Source organism: Pholis gunnellus (genome assembly GCF_910591455.1).
Source record: "Pholis gunnellus genome assembly, chromosome: 7".
Taxonomy (NCBI): Eukaryota; Metazoa; Chordata; class Actinopteri; order Perciformes; family Pholidae; genus Pholis; species Pholis gunnellus.
Genome location: NC_136533.1, coordinates 17,078,482 through 17,103,163, shown reverse-complemented (window position 1 = coordinate 17,103,163; position 24,682 = coordinate 17,078,482). Strand labels below are relative to the sequence as shown.

At 45.8% G+C, this 24,682-nt stretch overlaps 1 protein-coding gene across 1 annotated transcript; it reads left to right on the top strand.

Annotated features, from left to right (window-relative positions):
* Positions 1-948: 948 nt before the first annotated feature.
* rassf7a (Ras association domain family member 7a) lies at positions 949-21,112 on the top strand. The gene is made up of 6 exons (XM_079162713.1): positions 949-1,320; positions 14,910-15,109; positions 15,814-16,748; positions 18,910-19,084; positions 19,171-19,278; positions 20,815-21,112. Exons 2-6 carry the CDS (start codon positions 15,007-15,009, stop codon positions 20,844-20,846), a joined length of 1,353 nt encoding a protein of 450 aa, XP_079018839.1. The 5' UTR covers positions 949-1,320; positions 14,910-15,006; the 3' UTR covers positions 20,847-21,112.
* The last annotated feature ends 3,570 nt before the right edge of the window (positions 21,113-24,682 follow it).

Sequence of the window (24,682 nt, the reverse complement as noted above, 5' to 3'; positions counted from 1 at the left end):
TTTGGGTTAAAATGACAAATGATAAATCTGCAGATGTTGTCTTATCACAGACGGAGTGCCAAAGATATTTTTTAGTTAGTTTAGAAACCGTGACGACATAGTTTATCCAACAGAAACTAGCGACAAGAACATTTCTTAGCTGTAAATTATAGAATAGAAAAAGAGGAGTCGGCTCATGCTGAGAGGCTCCTACACATTCTGCCTCACCCGTTGGTCACGCAAGTCTTAGCTCTGTGTTTGTGTGTGTGTGTGTGTGTGTGTGTGTGTGTGTGTGTGTGTGTGTGTGTGTGTGTGTGTGAGCTGTGGAGATACAAGGTTCAGGATGGTGGCATTGTTTTATGATCGAATGTTGAGTACTAATAATTGATTAAGCTTTTGTTTGGTACATGTGTCGCTCTCTGGACCGGGCTTGTCAGATTTAGGTTGCTTGATTCTCTGATTTGCCCACAGGGCATTGTCCAACTCAAACACAGACTCCACAATTGCACCTGGTCTGCCGGACTATGACCTCATTCCAGGAAAAGGACGCAAATCACCTGACAGACTCATTTGTGTAATCAGCTGTTCATGTGACTGGAGGGCGGATGTCTAATGCCTCAGGCTGTACATCGTACAAACGGTAGTCTCGTATGTAAATGCCACGCATGCAAAGAGTTCAAGTTTATTCCGCTCTTATCGCAGTCTTACAAGCAGCCCTTGTGTGTCGCTGGAGAATGCAAAGTGAATCAATTGATACAGAGCGAGGACGACAAAGTCTAAAACGCGCTTTCAACTACCTGAAAAAGGGGGAGGTACCTGATCCGTCAGCGCAGCCAGAAAGGGTGGGGAGAACAAGAGTGAGAGAGGAGTGACTGGTGTTTCTGTGTGGGTGAGAGGCAGAGAGGAGGAGGAGGAGGAGGAGGAGGGGTGTAGACAGAGAGACAGAGAGAGAGACAGAGAGAGAGAGAGAGAGAGAGAGAGAGAGAGATCCCAGTCTCTCAGATCTGGGCTGTGGTGAGGACACCCAGGAGAAGTGCATTCCTGAGGCAGCCAGCGAGGAGAAGGCGGAGAAGTCGCGACATCCTTTATATCTCTGTGTGACCACGTCAGACTGCCTCTGACCTCAGGACTCTGGACTTGCACACTCCTCTCTCTCACACACACACACACACACACCCTCATTCACTCGCTGCTGCCTCGCACACCAGTCGCATAACCGGCTCTGCTGCTCTTGTCAGAAGTAAAGGATCCCCCCCCTAGTGAGGAAAAAGCGACAGAGAGAATAAAATACAGACGGAGGAATTAAAGACACAGAAGAGAAGGAGACAATCCTCTCACTCGGTGAGTGTAAGAGCTTTTCCTCGGGAGGTTGTTTGAATGTGTCCTTGCCTGTTTGAATGTCAGCGTTGGGAAGTTTCTCTGAAGTCGGCCCATCTCTGTCTTTGGCTTCGCTCTGTGTTCCAGCATGCGTGTTAATAGAGCTATTAGAAGAGTGTGTGTGTGTGTGTGTGTGTGTGTGTGTGTGTGTGTGTGTGTGTGTGTGTGTGTGTGTGTGTGTGTGTGTGTGTGTGTGTGTTTGGCAGAGAAAAAAAAAGAGAATCTCGTGTTATGTCTTTGTGGTGCTGAACTGTGCCATTACATGTACCTGTTGACACCAGACCCACCACCCAAGTATTCCTGTATGGGGAAGAAAAAAAACCGACCCAAACCGGTTTGGGTGAAACTCCACTCTTTGGGCACTCGTGTTTTTTCACTTTTTGGGTGAGTTTGTGTCTTTGTGTTTGGAGTACTCCCAGTGTTGAGTCAGAGAGCCGGGCCCCTGTGTGCATGTTTTTTGTGTACAAGTGTGTTGGGACAAGTGCAGGGCACGAGCATGTTCCTGCCTCATTTAACCGTTAACGTTCTACACGTTCTCAAATGCCAACACTAATGCACAAAACCACTCTAAGCCTATTTCAACATTGACTCATCGCTATGCATGGCGTGCATCTTATTTCAACCATTTGCCAGCACGGTACGCGTCAGATAGCAGAACTTGGAGCTCATTAGCGATCTGTATTTGTTGTCCAATCGGAGTCGTCGATTGGACACCCCTCACCCCACCGGTGAGGTGGTTATTTTTGTGGGAGTTACACGGTCATACCTCGTGTGTTATCTCTATTTGTGTGTTGCACTTGGTTCCAGAGAGATAACGTCATCAGAGTAAATGGTTAAGAGAGGAAAGAACCAAATGGAAAACTTTGAATGCAGCATGTATCACAGCTTTCACTTGGCTCCCATTCATTTATTTTAATTCTAGCAATCCCATCCAGTTGTTATCTCTTTTTTTCCCATATATACAGGACTGTCTCAGAAAATTAGAATATTGTGATAAAGTTCTTTATTTTGTGTAATGCAATTAAAAAAACAAAAATGTCATGCATTCTGGATTCATTACAAATCAACTGAAATATTGCAAACCTTTTATTCTTTTAATATTGCTGATTATGGCTTACAGCTTAAGAAAACTCAAATATCCTATCTCTAAATATTAGAATATCATGAAAAAGTATACTAGTAGGGTATTCAACTAATCACTTGAATCGTCTAATTAACTCGAAACACCTGCAAGGGTTTCCTGAGCCTTGAAAAACACTCAGCTTGGTTCAGTAAACTAAATCACACGTATGGGGATTATCACAATATTCTAATTTTCTGAGACAGTCCTGTATGTATGTATGTATGTACCTGCTCCTGGTAATCCCTGTTTGCTCATTTAACTGTGTCAGGTGCTGCACACCACACGCTCCCTGAGAAACCAGTCGTCTTAAGTATCGTGCATTTGTTTCCTTGAACCAGTAAAATGTGTGGAAAGTTGAGCGCGATGGAAAGCAGAGAAGTGCTGATGTAACGTGTTGCTATACGTCCCCCGTCTTTGAAGCGCTAAAGATGTTATTCCTCAAGCAACTCTCCGATGGCAGACGATACCGCTTTGCCAGCCATCTGAATGCGTTATAAAACTTTCAGCTCTTCTTTCAAGCCTTGTTTAGTTAGCACTTCTTTTCTCTTTGTGTCCTCCTCGCTGCCGAGATATTTCTCATTTTCTATCACATGAATGAGCCTGTTCAGCATGGAGAGAGCAGAGTGTCCTCTGAGAGTCGTCGTGCCTTGTTCTCCGCAATGTTATTTTTACTGCTCTTTCACTGCTCGAATACACAGATGGAGTCTCCTCTTTTTCTAGAGTAGTCTGTCTGTCTGTCTGTCTGTCTGTCTGTCTGTCTGTCTGTCTGTCACTCAGCTCGCATGGCAAAGAAAGCCAAGTCCACCCCAGCACACCGAGAGAGATTTCAAAGTTGTTCTTCATGCTGGGAAGAGACTTATTTTCTCACCGTCCTTATCAGGAGTGTTTCCCCAACTCCCTCAGATGCGCACGGGGGGGGGGGGGGCGAGAAGTAATTGGAACCGCTGTGACAGCAATAATATGTTTGCATGTGTTTGGTTTCGCGATCATGTATGGGAGAGAAGGGTGCTTTGAACCACTTTCTTTCTCACGCGTTGCTCCGTCGAGCACTCTTGCTTTCCGTGCGTCCTTCCTCCTGCCTGTGCAATGTGACGGAAGGTAGTGCTGTGCTCTGCTCACGTCAGATCCATTAGGGATGAAAGCACACTGCGCTGATAAAAGATTGATCCCAGTCCGCCTCGCATCACATTCACATCCTCGCACCCCGGCTCCTTTCATCTTCCCTCACACCCCTATTTTTCAATCCAAAGTCAACCCAGTTTTTCAATTTCTCAAATCATCTGTAATCCTCTAAATTAATCATCCATAAGTTTACTTTGGCACACTTCCCCCACTCCCCCCCCACATAAAGGGGAACATTCTGTTTCTTGCTTGTGCAGGATGCTGTACAAATTCTCGGTGATGCAAAGAAAATGTCTTCCGTCTTCTATTTTCCGGACAGTACACTTTTTATGAAATAGGACCGTTCCTGCTTCATTCCCCAGGTGCTGTTTGTTGTACCAGGAAGGGTATTATGTACTTGGCTAGCAGAAGCAGAAGGAGTCTGGCATGCAGCCCAGCACACACACACACACACACACACACACACACACACACACACACACACACACACACACACACACACACACAGGTCTTATTTCACCTGTTGTATCCGAGGAGGTAAAGACAAACACAACAGACCTGCAGTTTGTCAGCTGGGAGGCTATAATTACTGAGAGGAAGGAGGAGATTTTGAGAAAGAATTTCTCTGCAGTTCTGCTTTTAGATCTTTTAGATCTTTCAAGAGCACCTGAAAACACATTGTTGTTCTGTAAAAGTGCGGAACATTTTGGACCGATCTGAAACGAGCACGTTAGTGTTTCTGATCCCAGAGGGAATGGATTTCTGCCAACCTGAAAGCCACTCTACCTGCTTTCTGTCTTCATTCAACCTTTTTAGGGAATGTTGGTCACAAACATCCATAGCCTGAATCTTTCTTCGGTCATCCAACATGTGCAGGTCAGAGGTTAGATTGATCTAAGAATGTTCTTCCAGAGCTCCGTCTTCCTAAGGGAATGTTCCCGTTCCCAAACGAGTCCAGCGGACTGTAAAGTTCACCTGAGTGAGCGCTGTCATGTCCTGTCAGTTTGAACTTTAGCCTTCATGGGTGTTTGCTCCGTCACCTCCTCAAAGCCAAAGCTTCACATGTGCTGTTCTTTCGTAACAGCTTGAAACCCACTGGCAGGTCGTAGTTGCTGGGGTTTTATATCCCTCTGTGTGTTTGTCTCTCTCTGTCCATGGCCCTCAATTCTACCGAGTGTAGTGATTGTACCGGCGGTAAACATCTCTGTCAGCCCCCTGGGACGGTCATGTGACTGTGCGAGTGTGTGTGTGTGTGTGTGTGTGAGAATGAGCAGCAGGTTGCTCCATTTGCTCAACCAGCCATGCCGTGTTGACTCTCTGCACACAGAGCTCTCTGGGCAGTAAATAACATGGTGCCTCGGCCAAGGGCCCCGGACAGGGCCGTGAGGGGGGGGGGTCAAGACGCCAGCAAGGAAGAAAAAAACAAAACAACCCTCGTCTGCCTCTGGGCTCGGAGATACTAAATCAGACAGGAGAGGGGAGAGGCAGGTGGATTTGACAGACTCGTCCCTCACGCTGAGAGGCTTGACGTTACTCCTGTCATTGGATGTAGATCGTGTTTGATCAAGCACATTAGAAGCAAGCAAACGGGAAGATGGCAGCTTCGGGTACACGACGCACATTGTTGAGCAGAAGTGCACGTATGCAGTTTGGCCTTGCAATATCGTCACGTATTTATTTGACAAAAATACATTTGCAATGTCGTGAAAGATCGTATTGTACATTTGTTAAATATTAAAGCATCGGTAATTATAGTGTTACGTGTTGCTTTGCTTTGAAAATGCAGGGTGCAGAACCAGAGCATGATGAGTTGGAAGCATGCGACGGTATTCAGGATGAGGGTTGTAGTTTCTTTTTTTGGGGGACAGTTCTCAAAGCACCCAGGAAAAGCTCTTACCAAATAAATAAAGACGACCAAAGTTCTGTGAGTGAAGTGTCACGTGCACATCTTCATTCAATCCGTTTTTTTTAAGCGTGCACAGGGAATAAACTGAAACACTAGCTTTACAGATCTGTGCCACTTCATGTGCTTGTGATCGCATACGCACGACTACCATGCTTCCCACAACCCAGTGGGAAAAAAAGACCAAAGTGGACACTTTTGTCATCCGTGGAGATGAGCGGATAAGACATACTCTCAGCCTCAGGTTACTCCCTCCCGCTTCTCTGCGGTGTAAGGTGCTCATGTTTGTCTCTGGGCCCTGCTCCAAGACACAGGTTCACTGAGTTGCCTGGGTGCCTTGGCAGAGTCAAACCTGGATCTTTCTCAAATGAACTGAACATGAAACGCTCCAGGTTTTTACAGATAATGTGGTTAACTTCCAACTTATCTTCCTTACCAAACCGACCATAGTAATTGTGTGCTCAGTTTGGTTCGGACATGTTTTGTGTCTGTCCACCTGCTGTTGAATATTCCCTCTTTAACAAACGCTTGTCTTTGTGCTGTCTTGTCCAGCCTCCCCTTCATCACCCCCGATCCCCCTCCTCTCTCTTCGTGGTTCCCGAGAAGCTGCCGACTCATCTCTCATATTAAACTCATTAAACAGCAGCATTGTCGGTATTAAGCTGTGTGTCCATAGCATGTGTAGTCGTGCCAAAGATCACCCCAGTGATCTTGAGTCAGAGGGGTGAAAGGCAGCGTTCTGGAAGTGAAGGGGCCCCTCAGACAGCTACCGTATTGGTCCCGAAGGACTTCCTGTAGGATACTAGGGAATCAGCCATAAATCTGCACCCTGCCCGTCTACCTTTTTTCTTACTCCTCTTGACTGTCCGTACATCCTCCCCCCACACTCCTCTGATAGGCGTGATCGTGGCCCCTCCTCAGAGTAATGACAGGGAGAGAGAGCCGTGTGACACCTCCCCATCAGACTGTAAATCAGGCTCATTGAGCGGCCCACCCTAAGCCTTTTGATCCACATGCAACACAAACAGAGAAAGTAAAGGATGGAATCTATGTTGTAAACGAGCACATTTAACCCTCGATACTTTTTCGGTGTCGACCGACACTGTGCGTCAAGTTCTTTGGTCAGATTTGTAATCGTGTTTGCTCACTTTTTGGTCAGACACTTTGGGATGTTCACTTATGATATCGTCTTCCTTCCTTGTGTTGTGTCCGAGGGTTATTTATATTTCTGCATCAACTAACCTCTTATCTCCGCTCCGGTCTCTGTTATCTCAATAGGTTTCACTTGTGTAACACGTGGTTTCGAACATTGTTCAGAGTTCGGTGACACATTGTACATTCCACAGTGCTGGTCTGTTCGAACCCCCCAGTTTAGACCTCAGCTCAGCACAGACAACAGCCTTTTTGTGGAATGAATCCCATTGATGGCAACGAAAAGACAACACACAGGGTTTGACATGCTGTGATAGGTTACCTGAAGGTCTGACACACACACACACACACACACACATGCAGACTCCCGCTCTCTCCCACTCGATGGCTGTGTTTACCTGTGTCCCCGTCTCCAAGGGCCTGGTATGTTGAAACTCCCTAGGTAAATATAGGGAGGGCGTGAGAAGAGATGTTTTGCATAGCAGGCTGACCTTGGCAATGGAATAATATGTTAATCTGTACGGCCGGCGGCTTTTTTACTCACACTTTCCTTGCAGTTGTTCAAAGAACGTCACAGTCGGGAGCTTTGGCTTTGAGTCTAATCAAACCCAGAGGTGAATGGTTCACGTTAGCCATAGCAGTAGTTTGGGAAGTGCCGTGTAATGTCTGTGACCTGAGATTGATGTCTTGTGGAATTCTTCACTTTCATCTGTGAAAACATTCATTCAGCCGACGGGTCTGTGTTTTCTCTCTGTTGGACTCGTATATATATTTTAGTTGTAATATTACCGGTCCAACCCTGCACAAGAATGTGCACCTGCTCTGTCCTGGATTGATAACGGCCTCACCCCTAAGGCTTGAGGCTAGTATATATCGCTGTAGCACATGTTGTGACGGACCGAGCTGTGTGCAGATGACGTCAGTTTCTCTTGGATTCTTTGCAGCAACACATAGATGTGTGTTTCCTCGGGCTTGCTAATGGCAACATCCCCTTCAGCACGGATAACGACTGGCAAGTCTACATTGCATCATGGAGTGCATGGAATTAAAGTATGATGAAACCAACACCAGTCTCAGTCGCTGACAAAGAAAAAGCCTTCGTTCAATAACTCTGCAGTCGATGGAGTTTCAACTACGTGACTTACAGGACATTTAGTTGCTTAGATCAAACGATTTATGTTCTTTCATTATTTGAGCTCCTATTTTGGATTGTGTTTCGAGAATGTGAGATAACAAAAAGAAAAATGGAGTGAATAATTGATATGAGCCGACATGGAAGCGGCCTTTAAATTACTAATGAGTTTAGCTTCAAACCTGTGACACCGAAGGCCGTGGCATTCCTGATTCCTCAATGACACACGCATGCAGGAAGTGAGAGCTGAGCCCCCACACATGCACCTGCAAAAAAAAAAACCTCAACTATAAATAACGTGTGTTAGTCATTTTAAGGCTACTCATTTCCACTCTTGTACGGTTTAAATTGCATCCTTGAAATTAGTAGGTTCACTTTTACAGTTCTGTTATTTTAAGTGAAGCATCTTTAAGTTTGAGTCCGCCTGTCTGCCTTCTATCTATGCAACTTGTTATTTTGGACATGAATGTATCTGCATGTATATCTATACGTGTGTGTGTGTGCTGTGTACATATGAGAGTGGCTGGGAACAGAGCAATGTCCTCCTTCCCTTGCAAGCATTGCTGAGTCAGGTCGGGAGTATATAATTACACATGGGCGCCCATCAGCAGTCTGAGAGCCCTTCTTCTTCTGACTCAACCAACAATACAAACTCCTGTACTCGCAGGGCGAAGCCGCTCACCCTGAGCCGGCTCTCGGTAGAGGCCGGCTCTGCCCGAACCTTCCGCAGTCCCGCATTAGCATTCTCACCATTAGCTGCCGGCCCTGTGGACGGTTCCATGAGTCGGCACAAACAAATTCCCGGTCTCTAATGTACTCGCCTCCGCTCGGCTACGCCCAAATCAGGTACGAGTAAGTCTTTCCCTCGGTGAGATGAATAATGGAGAAGTGTTTTTATTGTGGCCAGGGCTGCGTAAACTGTTGCGGTCACGCGCTCATGGGAGTGCACCGTATTGCCTTTCAATGAAATTCCAAACAACAAAACTACTTTCTAAGCATTTTCAAATATTAAGATTGAATAAAGATATTTCCTCTCACGCCTTCTCCAATTTCCTGCTCTCTTGCGGTTCAGGCCAGGTTACCATCTGTCAGTGTGAAAAAAAAATGAATCACCAGCAGCACTCACACAAAGTGCTGTTTTACACAGTGTGACCGAAGTGGTAGTGACAGCCACAGGTGACGAACAGACTCTGAATTGCCATGTCGAGGATCCGCTTCAGATCAACCAGAGTAATCGACATCAACCTTTAAACCCTCCTCCATCATCAATGGCATGCACAGCGATTACACAGCGTGTGTGTTTAGTGACTGTGCACAAGATATAGAAGCGAAGGGTCGAATAATCCCATTTGTCCAGCTGATCTGGGATTTGAGTTCCAAACCTTTTTTTATTAGCAAGTCTGCGTTTACATGTAATTGGTACTGCTGCCTGTATTTGCCCTTGATTTCAAAGCAAAGGTGTCCCCTGCATTAATGAACCGCTGATCCACTCTCATTGAGATTTCACACTTGGACGAGCCAATCATTATAACGGAGAAGGCTGAAGGCTGCAGCGTCAGATCCCGGTATGCAAGTATGACGACTAAAGCTTATTAGTGCTGTTTGTGATTCCTTTAGCGCTGAGTCATTAGCATGTCAATAGAGGAGCGATACGGGGGGGGGGGGGCATTTTCAAAGAGTTCGTCGGTCACAAGCATTTGGATTTTGTTTCTGAGAAATATTTGCCAAATGAATGTGCTTTGAAAAAAAATCCAAAATGCATTATTCATTAGGTGTGTTGAGGCTTCAGTGAAGCTCCGTTAGCAGGGAACCAGGCAACCGTTCAGTCTAATTAACAAGCAGCATGTCTGGAGATTCGGCTGCAGCCTGGCCCTCTACTGTGATGAAGAAGAAGAAGAAGAGTCACCGTCACTGTCAGTGAACTTTACACATGCATACTCTAACGTCGGCACACAAATTTAATGTTGGCAGCGCAACAAAAGCACACATAACCCAGTTTTATTTTCTAATGTAGAGCAAGTTCCACACGCCACGAAGTGAACAGGATGCTGTTTGATGTTTTAACACCTCCTAGACGAACTAAACCGTCCAGCTGCGATTCTGTTTTTCCAACATTTTACCGCCTATAAAAGCAAATAATAAAAGTTATTTAGTTTTACTATCGCCCAATAGAAGCCCTCACATTTGAGATCTGGTTTCCTCATGTGCCCAGCGCACCACTCCCTGCTCTCTGACCGCGGGCACTAAAGCCATGCTCATTATGACTTCTACATGGGTGTTATGTGGCTCTTGGAGAATTTAGAAAAGCATTGCGATGCTTTCGGAGATACAATCAGGAGCAGACGAAGACACAAGGCTAGGCCTGTTAGTGTTATCACGCAATGTAAAGTCTGTCTGCCTCATACTAAGTTGTCCCTCGTCTGCGCAGGTGTTTTGTACAGTTCAATCCTGGAAGCAATTTATACTTTAGAAAGACTTCTGATCTTTTAAAGTTAGATGTTAAAGAGCCAAACAATACATTGTGTAGTGGGAGTAACAATGTGACAATCCTACAAAGCCTTGTTCATTAAAGTGCAATGTAGAGAAGCTTTCCAGAGCCCAGGGGCTGCAACTGCAAAAGCTCGCTCATTATTAATAATGATGATGATGTTTTACCCAGTTGGTGGCTTCCAGCACCACCTGAATGCTTCTGTCCAAATGTAAGCAGTCACATAGGTAATGATAGAACCCTGAGTCAGATACGTTGTTTGAATGCGTTTTGAAATTTTGAGTCACTTTAAAATTCATGCAAGTTACAGTAAGATCTCAACGAGTGTGTGTTTATACTACAGTATTACACTTCTGTAGCAATTGTTTAGGCAGGCATTAGACATTTTTTCTCGCTGCTGTGTGATGAAGCAGTGACTGGGAATACCCGTGTGACTCATCACACGGTTCCCCACAGAGAACCAGTTCTAATTGCTGAAGCAAAAGGATCGTTTTCTGCCATTATGAATAATTATCGTGCCGCGCTCGACTACGGGCATTTTGTGAACCTTTCTGTTGTTTTTGTTGGTCTCATCGGTCCTTGAGCACACACACTGTGCTCTCTTGGTAGACTGAAACTCTGGATGACGAAGAAGGGGGGAGGGGGGGGGGGGGGGGGGGTACAGAATGCAAAAACGGGCGGCAAGGGAGAACAAAAGAAAGTATCTGTTGACCCTTTCACGAGTTTTATCTGTGGTCACATGTGGACACAGCAGAATGGCACTAAAAGCTGGCGTGGCACGGCAGACGACCCAGCGTTGCCAGGGGCCACAAAAGAGGCAGCACTGTCTGCTGAGTGTGGAACCAGGACAACAATGGTGTCTCCGCAGGACAGATGAGACACGGCCGCTCGGTTCCAGCACGTTGCTGGCTCTTTGAGTGTTTGTGTGTCTCTGCCAACCTGGGCCAGAGTGGCACAGAGGACACAGCTTCACCCGGGCACTGTTCATTGTCCTCTTAACAGCAAAAGCTATTATGTCCACTGTAACCAGCCAGGGCCAGGCACTTATTGTCTCTGTTGATACGGATAGGGGCAACAGTGTCTACTTGTTGTGTTTCTGTGTGTTTTGTGTATCTTGTCAGTGGTTGGGATCTGAAGCGCTGCGTGATGTACGCTCTGCCCTTTACTCCTGCCATTGTTCCCCGGGCTTCTGCTGCTGCAGAGATAGCACGCTAATCACTGGGGCAACATCTCGTGAAGATCTGGGCCGAATCGGCATGTCTGCTTGCAAACACACGTACACATACAGGCCTGTACATGAATGCAAGCAAACCCAACCTTTGAGACAGAGTACTGTACTTCCCGTGCGCACACGCATCACACACACACAGGAAGCACACTCTTCAGGTAGCCTCAGGGCTCAGGTGTTGAGAAGCAATCACCTTCCTTGGAATTTTCCTGAAAAGCTTCACTCTTTTCCGCATGTTTCTCAATACTGATATGGAGGCTGCAGGGTGTTGTCCATTGAACTGCATGAGTAGTTGTGCATTTGTGCTTGTGTGTGAGTTTTTTTAAATTATTTTTTGTTACCGTCTTATTTTTCAAATTCTCCCGTGCAAGGGGGGGGGGGGAAGCACAAAAATAGGCAGAGATCGGATGTCTGCAGTGTTCCAGTTTTTGCCATTTGGACACGTATATCTGTGCCCAGCTTGTCCCAATCGATTCACAGCCCGTCACTGTTGCTCACACAGGCGAGCCGATTCACGCCCAGGGCTGTGGTGCTCACCGCTTCTGCCTTGAGTCGAATTCAACGAGGAGCCCGGGAGGCTGCTGTTGAAGAGAGACAGACAGAGGCACAGACAGGGTGATGAAAGACGCACTGGCCTTTTCTCTATCTGTCTTATCTGTCAGTCCCCCCCCCCCACCCCCCACACACACACATTTATTCTCTCCCTTTCTCATTTGCTCACTGTCTGTCTTCTTCACTGTCTCTATTTCTCTCCACTTCATCATACAGTATGACTAGTCTATTTTATTCATTCAATTTAAGCTCCTTTTGGCTTCTGTTATGGATTCGCGTGTGTCCGAGCCTGGAGTGTGTTTTTCTTCTTTTTTTTTTGCTTCACTTTGCCGATTACCTCTCAAAGATTTCCTCCTCTGAGAAAACATGTGACAAGCCAGAGAGTCCGAGTTTCAACTGAAACTGTCCTGTTTTGTTTCGGGTGGGTGGGGCTGGCGTCGTTCTGTTCTGGGGGTAACCTGAGATCAAAGGGTGGGGTGTTGAAGTGCAAGTGTTGTCATATGGGTGAAATGATGCGTCTCGGATAACTTTGGGCTGTGTGTACGTAATGTCTCTGTAGATATGCAAAGCAGTCTGCAGCCCGTGTTTGTTTACAGCATTTGCATGTTGACTCTGAAAGCAAACATTCTACACTAGGCTTGGGAGTCACCCCGCTTTTTGGATAAATGTGTTGATTGACAGACTATTTGAACATTATTTCAGCCCCCTATCATTGTTGTTCAGAGCCTACGTTGATGGGACACGTCACAATTTTGAGACTACATTTCCCAAACAGTGTGAAGGTGCTTCGCATTCATCTGTATTTCAATGAGAAGCTGACGCAGGACTCCGGAGCTGCGCTGAGAAAACGGAGCTGGGTTCGGCGGATGTCTGGTTCTCAGTGTTGTGACAAAGAGAATAGATAGCAACCTGAGACTCACAGGCCTGTTTGTTTCCTGTTAGTGCACATTATCACATTTCAGCAGCCAGGAGGGACGAGAGCAAAGCATCATGGGAGAGTGAAATTCATGCAGGGATGTATTTGACAAAAATGTCAAGAGTTCACGATCTGTTTGATCTTTGTGAACAGATTTCTCACAGTTTACTCTCGGCTATGAGAATGCTTCTGCATTGGGGGAAGTCTGGTTCCTGCCTGTGAGGTAGTGTTCCACTGCATGAGGCTTGAAGACAAAAAAAAAATGTTTATTCCTCTTCCCCTCTGCATGTTAAGAAAAAAAGAAAGCCTCACAGCTAAAGTAAATGATTGTCTACTGACTCTGTGACTCAACCAGTTAGGCTTAATTATGTATTGCAACACAGAACACTCTGTACCCGCTCAAAGAAACCTCTCTGCTGTGTGGAAACTCCTGGTGTTTGATTGTGGTAAGCACTCCCTTTTCATATCAACTTTCTCTGCAGATGAAACCGCCACAGCTCAAAAGAATCTCTACCGCATGCGATCGACCACCTCTAGCTCCCGCTTGTTCCCTGTGATCCCGATCCGTGGGTTCAATCTCTGAGCTGTGCCGTCAGAACCCCCCCCCCCCCCCCCCCCCCCCCCCCGTATGCGATGTCATGTTGAGCTGTTCTCTGTGATGTTGTTGCCACATCAGATAGTGCTGTTGCTCCCCAGCAGAGTTTGTGTTTGCCGTCTAAACAGCGGAGGAGTAATGGTGGTGCGGGGCAGCCAGGTCAGCGGCAGACCAGGGGCGGGGGCGAGGGCTTTGTTAAGAAAAGCAGGGATTCTTCCGGCTGGCAGATGAAGTCAGTGCATTCCTCCGAAGCAGCTCCCTATAGGCAGCCAGTGGAGCAGAGCCAGGCACTGAATGAGGGGCAAGATAATGGCGGGGCTCAGCGTTAAAACCCCCCCCCCCCCCCCTTGAGAAGCGGAGAGACAGACCCAAAGAGAACGCCATCTGTCTGACTCTGGGTGAAGAGTTGTCTTTTACCCACCTAGGCTACAAAGTTTCATTTGCTGTGCCAAGCTCTGTAGATAATCCTGCCACCGCCCCAAGGCATTTCACTTTTTATGAGCACTGCAGTATTTTATTACCTTGGTTTGAAGCTTAGCTGTAAAAGTACAGACAGAGGACTGAACATTACAATATTCATTTAGGTTAAACCTGCTGCCCCGACGCGTGTAAGGCAACCCGCTGATCTGCTCTGCGAAGTCTGATGAGACCCACTTGTGGTCCTGCTAAGGGGATCAAACTAAAGGACACACACACACACACACACACACACACACACACACACACACACACACACACACACACATTTGTTCTATGTTTCTATGTGTTTCTACCCGCACAAACACCCTCTCCCAAACATAGACACACTTGAGTTGCTCCACTTTCCCTGTCCGTTCCCCTCGGCAGTAAGCTATCATAACGGCTTTGAAGGAGGGCAGCAGAGCGTTTAATTGGGTTACAGATTGGCATTTATGCTTCCAGGTCCAAAAGATACTGCCAGGGTTCTTTAACTAACCACCAGGAACTCAACAAAATGCTACACTGCCCCCCCCCCCCCCCTCTCTCTCACTCAGCACAGTAGTTTTTGACGTCGGCACTGTTTGGAGTAGAAACTGGTATTTCAACCAAATGACGAACAAGTGAGGGTGCTGCGTATATATGACAGCGTTGTTGTGTTTGGGTTAGTAACAGGTTGTGTCACATGTTGGGGTAAGATTACATTATGACCAGTGACGCCTTTTACAAAGTTGGCACGGTGTCTTTTTTTTGAGCTCCCTACTTTTTCTACAATTACAAAGGTTTGTTGTTATAACTGGAAAACTGGACCTCTGGATTAACCCTCAATCTTATCAACACGCGTGTAACATGTCTCTCTCTCTCTCTCTCTCTCCTTCTTCTTCAGAGTCCGTGCCATGCAGTGTTGAGTTGAGCCAAGCCGAGCTGAAGTGATCCGTTTTTGAAGACCATCTTACCCGTCGCCTCCTCCTGCCTGGTCCCAGATGGAGCTCAAAGTGTGGGTGGACGGAGTGGTGCGGGTGGTGTGCGGCCTGTCTGAGGAGACGTCCTGCCAGGATGTGGTCATCGCTCTGGCCCAGGCCATTGGTGAGCACCTCAAACTCTTTTCTGCTGTGAAGTCTTTGGGTCCATCGTGTTGTGATACCAGCCTCCAAGCTGTTGTTGCTTGGCTCTTTGTCTGTGTGCTTGCTCCAGTTATCTTGCCTTAAGTGATTAGATAAGAGCAATAGGAATTTGAGTCAGTAAAAACATGAGCATGCAACAATCCGGTTCTGCACTCACCTTTTCATTCTCCTCTGACCCAAATTGAGTGCTCTGTTGGATTGTCAGGGGGTCAGTTTGGATTTCCGGCTCCCTGTCTGTGTATCCTCTTGCTTTATTCAAGCCGTACGCTGCAGCAGCGTTGAACAACATAAATCCAGATTTAGCACTCTCCTCCTTCCATGAGTGAGCTGCCTGCCAAGTCATCAGGGAGGGCTTGTCCTAATTTCAAGGTCCTTGTGGAAACTTCAGTTTATTTGAAATTTTTGTACATGTTGTGCGAGTCTTACGAAGAAGCCTTTCTTCCAATCCTCAGAGGCAGAGATTTAAAGGTATCAGCATCATCATAATGCGTCTGATGTCATTTGTTCACTGGCGCTACTGGATTTAAATCGACAGCATTAATAACCGTGATGGAGAAGAAAGTTCTTGACTCCAGTTTGATATGGTGGTGTTTTAGGCAGCGTAGTTTGTGTTGTCTTTCAGCTTGTATGTCTTTGTCCTCACTCCCTGTTTCTCTCTGTCCCCAGGTCAGACAGGCCGTTATGTTCTGATCCAGCGTCTCCGGGATACAGAAAGGCAGCTGTTGGCCACAGAGAAGCCTCTGGAGTCTCTGGCTAAGTTAGGCCAACATGGAGGTGAAGTTCAGTTCTTCCTGCGCCGTACGGGCCCAAGTAGCAGTGACGGACCCAGCTCGAAACAGGACAGACCAAGCCCCACTCCGCTGCCCAAGCATCCTGAGCCAGAGTATTCCAAACGCAGCCAGCCTAAGAAAGCACTCACCTTTAACCTCGGGCCATCCACCTCTCCTAGAACCAAAGCCAAACAGTTTAAGAGGCCTGCTCGGGACTCTCCAGAGCAAAGAGCCTCCCCCTGCCCTTCTCCCAGCCCTGTTTCCTCTCATGTGCCATCCCCATCTCCATCTCCATCACCACCTATAGGCCCGTCCAAAGAGGAGGTCTTCAGGATGGTTTCTCAGCAACAGGAGAGACTGAGGGCCATGGAGGCCCAGCTAGAAGGTCTAGAGAGGGAGTCGCATACCCGGGAGCGTCCCTACCCGTCTCCGTGTCCCTCACCAGTTTCTGACGCTCACTTGCAGGAAGAGATGGACACTTTAGAGATAGCAGTGCGGAGGAACCAGGCCGAGCTGGCCAACGAGCAGTACTGGGAGGAGGAGTTTCAGGCGGAGGCGGAGAGGGAGCGAGGAATGCGAAAGAAGCTGGGGGAGCTCCACGCCAAGCTGGACGACTGCGGACGGCGGCTCCACGACTTCTCTGTTCGCTCTGCTCAGCTGGAGCAAGAGATCCAGCGGGAAAGTCAGACGGAATTGAAAGCTAACGGACCCGAGGAATCCCTCGACGCCATGAAGGCGGAGCTCCAGAGCCGGGAGAAACACCGGACAGAGCTGAAGGAGCAGCTGTCTGAGACTGACAAGGCTCTGGGGAAAGCAGAATCTCTGATGCAGGTAAGGAGAGAGGTGACGGTTCTGGAGAAAGGGCTATAAGTCCACGTCAGCCCGCGTGTTGTCATTTGAGGGGTGTAGCACTGACCCTCTTTTAGCCATACTGTACAACTGTATCCCTCTCCTACCTGCATACTGCAGCAGACAAACAGCAGTGCAGAGACACTTGAACACATGATTTCTTGTTTTTTTATATATATGAATAATTATTCCACAGAGTATGATGACATGAATTCTGTATATTCATATCCTACCTTGTATGAAAATGTTATATTGTCTGAAAAAGCAATTTGCAGTCCAGCCAAACTGGTTTGGCCGGTTTCATGTTGTATGCATGTTCTGAACACATGGTTACGAATGGTGTTTATATTACATTGCCAGTATCTACATATTCTTGTACCCTGTGTATGGAAAAAGAGATTAAAGAGGATTGATTTGTAGAACAAAAGCCCCTTTTATTGGATCTGCTCAGCCTTAACTTATGGTAGTTTGTGGTGTCATTGTTTGTTTACTTTTGGTGGTTGTCATAGACGCGGCTGTATCAATAAAAGACTAACCCAGTTTGAAGCTCGAAACTCGAGTTCCCTCATAATCCAAAGGAAACCCAGGACTCGGGTATCCACTTCATGGAGCTCATTCAGACTGGTTCCAGCCGGGGGAGTGAAGAATTTAATTTTTGCTTTTATTGTAGTATGTTTTGCCACAAGGAAATGGAGCACACTGAAAACATTTGTAGTCAAGGGCTTCTATATTTTCACCAGCATACCCAGACTGAAAGACCTCTGTGGCTAATGCTCAATCCACTGGGCTAAAAGCAATAGCTGACAAACTGGCTGCAAAACTGATTAAACCATTACGATAAGCTCATTTGCTTCTCAGTCAGTCATCCTTGTGGGCATATGTCTGACTCAACAGATTTACTGCCCGATTGATGGAACAGAGAGGGACTGTGTCATGATCTATTTGCCAATTATACAGACAGCATCCTGCTGCAGAACAGAGGTATCAGGTTTTTTTTTATTTTTTTCATACATCCTGGTATACTATGTACCACCATGTCATAACAGGACTGCAAGAGTTTATAATCCGAAAGTAACCACAGAGGCATTCTGCCAACCAGGCAGTTATCGCCTAAAAATGAGTTGCATGTTAATACTGGTAACATAATACAGTATAATAAAGCTCAGTTCATCCTAATTGAAAGGTGTGCATGTCTGGCTGTGTCAGTCATCAGTCAGCCGATGGGTCGAGGCCGACACTCCAGTGTTTTAAGTGCTGGTGATGATGAGCACAGCGTTCCTGTCATTAGGCTAATCGAGGCAGAGCTGCAGGTGTGAACTGCCTCAGCAGGCTGCCTCAGTCCAACGTCAATTATAGGCACACACACACACATACATACATACACATACACAGGCGCTGGAGTTGGGGACTCTAGCATACTGCTGCTGCTTCCTGTCCTGTGCGCAGACACATTGATTAAGCACAAATGGATAGTCGATTAAGACTGATTGACTGGCCTTGTCTGTAGGCTTCACAGTTTAATCTGTGTTCGCAAAGGTGATGCCACTGTCTCCATGGAGCGTCTCTGATCTCCATGTTTTAATTTACTGTAGGTGATTAATATCTTGCCCCCTTTGGCATCTGGTCGATTAAGACCGCTCTGAAATGCAGCAGGCAAATGAGCATTTTTATGTATCCATCGATAAGCACATGCCTCAGGCTTTTGGAATCTGATGGAATTAGAAAAATGCTTTTGGTAGTTGTGGGACTTTGATGATTCATCGTAGCTGAATGGTCTGATGGTGGGTGATAGATGATGGTCTCCGTCACTGAGTTGAGACTAGCTGTATAGACTCTGCTGCCCCCTTATGGGGAAAAGTTCCTTGACATTTATAGTAGAAGTTATGTGACCTAAAGGCAAAATCCTGCCTTTTAAATGCATTCAATTCTGCTGTTGGTTTTGTTATTATTACAGTTAACATTCAAGCCATGCAGAACAGAGTTATATCTAGTGAATAACAGGCATGTGTAGCTCATCCCATTTTCATATGCTGCACCCATTTAGAGGCAAACAAGGTGTCAGTGCTCAGTGAGTCAGCATATGAGCTCTCAATCCTCCTTTGTTTTTCTCGCTGATCCGTGTTTTTTTTTTTTTCCATCTCAGGCCAAGCAGGATGAACTGGAGGAGTTGAATAAGGAGCTGAGGCAGTGTAACCTGCAGCAGTTTATACAACAGACGGGTGTCCTGCCAGCACACACCCACTCACGCACAGAGCTACAGGAGCAACTGGAGCAGCTAGAGCTGGCACATCTTCTGCAGGACGGGTACAGGAATGGAGGTACGGAAACAAAACTCCCCACCGTACGCTCTGCTGGTAAAGTTCGATGAGTGGCCCTCTAATCCCCTTTCTGTTTTCTCCGTCAGGCCTCAGTGCATCTCAAACGGAATCACCGCCTCGCCCCACTGCCAAACAGTTCCTGGGACATCCACGCAACCTGCAAAACCCTCTAGTGTCCAGTCTCAACCCTGAGGGTGTGTATGTGTGAGACCCTGCTGCTTCCCGTCCCCTGGTCCCACAGCCCCTTGCCTCTCCATACTCTCTACCCCAGCTTGATTGGGTTTAAGGCTACAGCTGCCGGGGTTTTTTTTGGTGTCGGCTCGTGGAAGCGTCTGTGTGGTGGATCCCTGCTCTCTCTCAGCATCTTCCCTGTGCTCTACCTTTTAAACGGCTGAAAGACTTCTCTTCTGCGCCTAACTCTTATTGGCTTCTTCTGAACCCTAACCCTTGACTTAACACATTCCTCCTTCCACTTTCTCAAGTACTCCTGCTTTAATCCTGTGGGTCTATCTATCCTTTCATGCTGTCTCTTCCCGCTCGCCCTCTTCCTCTCTCTCACTGTTTGCTTCTGGACTAACAGTAGCTGCTTTGGTTATACTTAAATACATCTGGGAACTTGCTCCTAACACCCCACTGTGTAATACAGAGCGGCCTTCCCACCCTCAAGTCAACAATCGTCTACCGACGGCTGCTTGTCACCGTATCTCCATGTAACACGTCGATCGCACTGGGAATGACTGTAGAAGACATTCTGATTGTAGTGCTGTTTTTACACTGTGACGTGGAAAGATAGGAGACCAATGCCATTTCAGTTTGCCTTTTATGTATGGATACTATTTAAATGTGACAGGGGGTGTATCTATACAATGCCTCGTACTTTGGTGACGCTTGACTTCCAAAGAGCAAGAGCCTTTCACGGAGGGTCTCTGCAAAATATGTATTGCACTGTCCCATTCGCTTCCTGTGTGAAGCCTTGGCCCTGGTTTGCCTACAGAGAAATGTGTCTTTCTGTTCTCTATCTCCGCTCTGCTTAAGTTTATTTAAATTTATTTTAGGAGGTTTTGCCAATCTATTTTTTTCAAGCTCCACGCTTAAAGAAGGGACATGTTTCAAAAGTAGCGCAACAAGGCCATGGTTTGTTGAGATTCTTTTCTTTTTCTCCGTTGGGATGTATGCGCCTGGCTCTTCTGCTGTCGTCACACTTAACATTTGACCTGTCATAACTTGCATTGTGCCTCAGTGTGCTGTAGATTTAGGAGGAGCTTCCTTACCTAAGCCCTGATAACAAACATCAAGCAGTATGTGAAGCTGCTGTCTTCAGTACTGTTATCCACAAATAACCATCCAAACCACCGAAAAACCAATATTTACTTTATTATAGCACTTGGCATCTTATTAGGCGTCTCTGTTATGCTGACAGGTCAAAGTGACGTGTGTTGGAGTGTGGTGTTTTCTTTGTGGGTTTGTACAACATCTCAATTTCTGTTATAGAAACAATGCATGAACTTATTCTATCCCAACATGCTACTGCAAGACAGTCATAGTCCACAACCCCCCCCGACGGGTGAAGGAATTAACCCGATGACTAGTCGTGTGTCAGCGAGTGTTTCTCATTAGGCATGTGTGAATATCTGGAATGACCCTGGGCTCTCCTGCTGTGTCTTAGCTGAAACATGTTTTCCAAACCAAGGGATCATCATCATCCCCGCTTATTTTTGTGTGTCTTGCAGTCCTGACATCCCGAGAGTCGTCATGGAGGTAAAACATGGACCGCAGGGCCAAAGGAAAGTTGTTCACTGTTCTGTCACCGTCACCTCTTATTTAACCCCTTTCTTTGTAACTCTTTAATCGACCAGGATATACATACTGTATGTACATAAGACAAATATATTTACAGACTTTTGCTACTGTAAACACTGCAAAGTATCTGTATGAAATGTAAAATAATTTAGAAACCTTTTACCTAGAGCAATTATTATTACTGTATATTTAAATATATAATAAAAATGTGCATTGTGTTTTAGATAATATTTTGTTGAGTCATTGTTTTTCTTAATGCCCTGTTTGTGGAGTCGCATTTTATTTTAATCATCCTTACTACTACAGTAACTAGAAGTGGAGGTGCAGCGCAATCTAGAACACCCTGCAGTAAATAATTAACACACCAGTGTGCACTTTCTAAAAATGACAGTACCATGAAGCATGTGACATGCATTATGAATATGTTATAGCTACTGAAATATGCAAGCTCTCCTCTTGTGCTACATGGATCCTTTGATGCACAGTCGTTCCTGGGCGTCTTATTCACGGTATTCACAGGTGGCTGATCGAAAGTTCACAAAGTGCATCCTTGGATGCAGACGGAAATGTGGCGGACATCCTGGTATCGCACACCCTGAGCTGATGTGCGTGATGTAACACAGTATGCAGATACAAGACATGTGACCATAAAGGCACGGGGGCCTAACATCCTTTGTGAGAGCTGACTATAGATGTTTTTAATTGTAAATGCACATTGTTGATAGTCTATTGTGTATCTATACTATTAGTAAGAAATGGTGTCTTTTTTTAGCACCAAAGGACATCTGGGAAAATTCTGATTCGATGTGTTGTCTCTCTTTAAAATACTGGCAACAAAACAACTCACTGTTTAGTTATTTTCTGTAATTTGTTATTAGCCGACAAATCGAACCCTGGCGTGATGGAATAAACACACAGTTGCACAAAGTCGGGCTTCTGCACAACCCTTTTGTCCTCCACCTCTTTCCTGTTTGTTTACCCTAGAGAGTAAATATGTTGGCAGTTACACACTGAGTGACGGGAGCTTCCTTGCGCTCTGGCTAACCCCGGAGAGAAACCCTGCTGATTTCTATAAATACTCTCATCTGGTCTGGCTTGCCAGGTAGAATTCCAAGGAGCCACGTATTTTCTTACCATTTAAATATATACACAAATTGAAATAAGAAATTCTAATTTTGTATCAATCATTTCCACTTCGTGCCATTGTTGTATATGCCTGACTAGTATGCGACATGTTCGGTTTAGATATTATGATTAATTATGTAGAATTGGATTTTACTGAGAAGATTTAGAGCTGTCTGGCCTGGCAGGGGGGTTAGATAAGCTGTTTAGTTCCCACTGTCTGAGCAAGACCACAGCACGGAGCAACGCTGACACCTACCTGTGGACATGAAGGACACTGCACATACTCGTAAATTCAAAATATAAAGTCTTTCTCTTTGTATTTCAAACCTACTATCTTCCCCTTGAAAGTAATGATCCCTTATAAAGTTGGGGGAAAAAAGCTTGGACCTGTGTTGTGTTTTTTCTTTATTATCCTACAATGTGAAATATATCCAACCACACCCACTTCAAATCTAAACCCATAATACTCCAATCTCGTAAACGGGACATTGACAGATTATCATGATGTTTTGGGACACCACGGTGAGGGAATTGTTATTGCTCATACAACGGCACCGAATCTACTTCAGGAGGAGTCGGGTGAGTGCGAAAGGGGTGACAAAGCTGAAACGTTTGACCACTTTTGTAGGAAAACTGATCGATGCACATTTAGAAAAGGCATCGGGTGTCTGGGAAAGGACCTTCTTGTTGCTGGACGAGAGTGAGCATCTGCACGTCCACATTATGATGATGAATGGGGGCCACAAGTTAATGAGTCTGACATGCTGCACTTATCTATTCCTCTGTGTCACAGTGAGTCATTATGCACTGATGGAAATGAAACAACCTCACTGATAACAAGAAATGCATTACATAGTCAAACAGAAAGACAAAATGATGCCACAGTTGATTTGAGTAGAAGCTTTACTTTCACTTGACGGATACAAACAAACATGGTACATAATGTTTGGATACAATTGCCTGGGATTTTATTACTTGCAACACATTTTTTAAATAACTGGAACACTTCTTCTACTGTAAAGGGGTGGACACATTACTGTATTTTCTCCATCCAAGTTTTTATAGTAATATGCTCATTTTTGCTGGAGGGAAACCCAATGAACCTCTTCTGACCTCAAAACGGGAACTATGGGGATGATGATCATGTCTAAACCACAAAGCCGAAAAAGAAACTGAAATACAACACTCACCTATAGTCTTGACAGTAGGCCTAGAGGCAGTATTGGAGAGGTCGGCTCTATAGGAGGCATTGCAAAGCCACTGGCCCTAAATAAAGAACAGTATGTGAACATATAGGAGGAAGTAGGCTACACTACACATGGAGACCGCTGGGCGGGCCGTCGTGTGGAGCAGGCCTGTCCCAGCAATGTGCACGGGACATGATCAAGAGGGGGACTGCTCAGAGATGTAGGGGTTTGTCTGGTCCGGCTGGTCTTGGACGAGAAGTGTTCCCAAAACCAGGTTAGCCGCTGTCACACGCACAGTGGAACTGGCAACTGGCACAATGTGCGTTAGTCAGTGGCTTACCTGCTTTTAGATCTCAGATATCATAACCATGAGCACACAACACAATCTGTGGAGTAACACAGACAGTGGTGTAATAAAACAGTAATATATCAGACATACATAGTCAACACGCACTGAGGAGATTAGTGGCATTTAACATCACTCATGCTTATAAAATTACGTTATCTAAATGAATGTATACAACAGCAAATGATCGAGCAATTCAAATATTGTATAAATCTCTTCAATCACCAATTGTCCTAACTCCGTAACAAACTGTAGCCTATACGTCATTTGAATTTAAAGCTGGTTCACTTTATGCATTCAGCTGCCGAAATACATTAAGATGCTTCCATTTCAATAGTAATGCAAAAGTTCCAAAATAATAAGTAATTAAATCTGACAAGTGTAAAAAATGTAAATAGAAAGTACATCTAACGGTAATGGTCTGTTCGATGTGGCCTATTCATCCAGCCCATATATAATAAAGAACATGTCAGATAAAGGGAGATACTTACCAGAACCCAAGTTTTCTTTTGTATTAATTCTAAAAGAAAAAACAACATTTCAATTCCGCGGACAGGACCCGACCGACTATCAATCAATACATCCGAATTATTTTTCCTCTAAAAGCAATCACGGTGCATGCTTAAAGTTAGGTGCATTTTGATGATATAGTATTGCCCACACCGACACTAAGTTCAGTTCTCGCACTACCGCTACCCTGCCCACTCCCCTGCATCTGCAACCCGACCTGGTTATGCAAATTAGAAAGAAACCGGCGTCCCGCACAGCCAATGGGCGGCCGCGTTCAAGCTGAACGGCCCACCTATTTTAGATAATCGACGAATATAAATCTTCCGGAGGTGGGCGTTTATGAGGCCAGCAGGTTCAGTTGACTCGGTGAGTTATAGTTGGGGTGCGGCGCGTTCAGTTCTGCACGTCGTACATTAGGAATAAACCATTCTGTTGTTAACAGTTTCCTGCCCTCACCGATTATTGCAACCAGGAACGTGACACACTTTTCGTTACCCTTAAAATAGATGGCATGTGATGCGACAGCTGCTACTGGGGGCGAGTTATGCATACTTTAAGCCGGCTTGACAAAGGTCGCCCCTACCCCTACAGTGTGAAGTGGTTGAACTCGCCTTGATTATGTACAGTGTT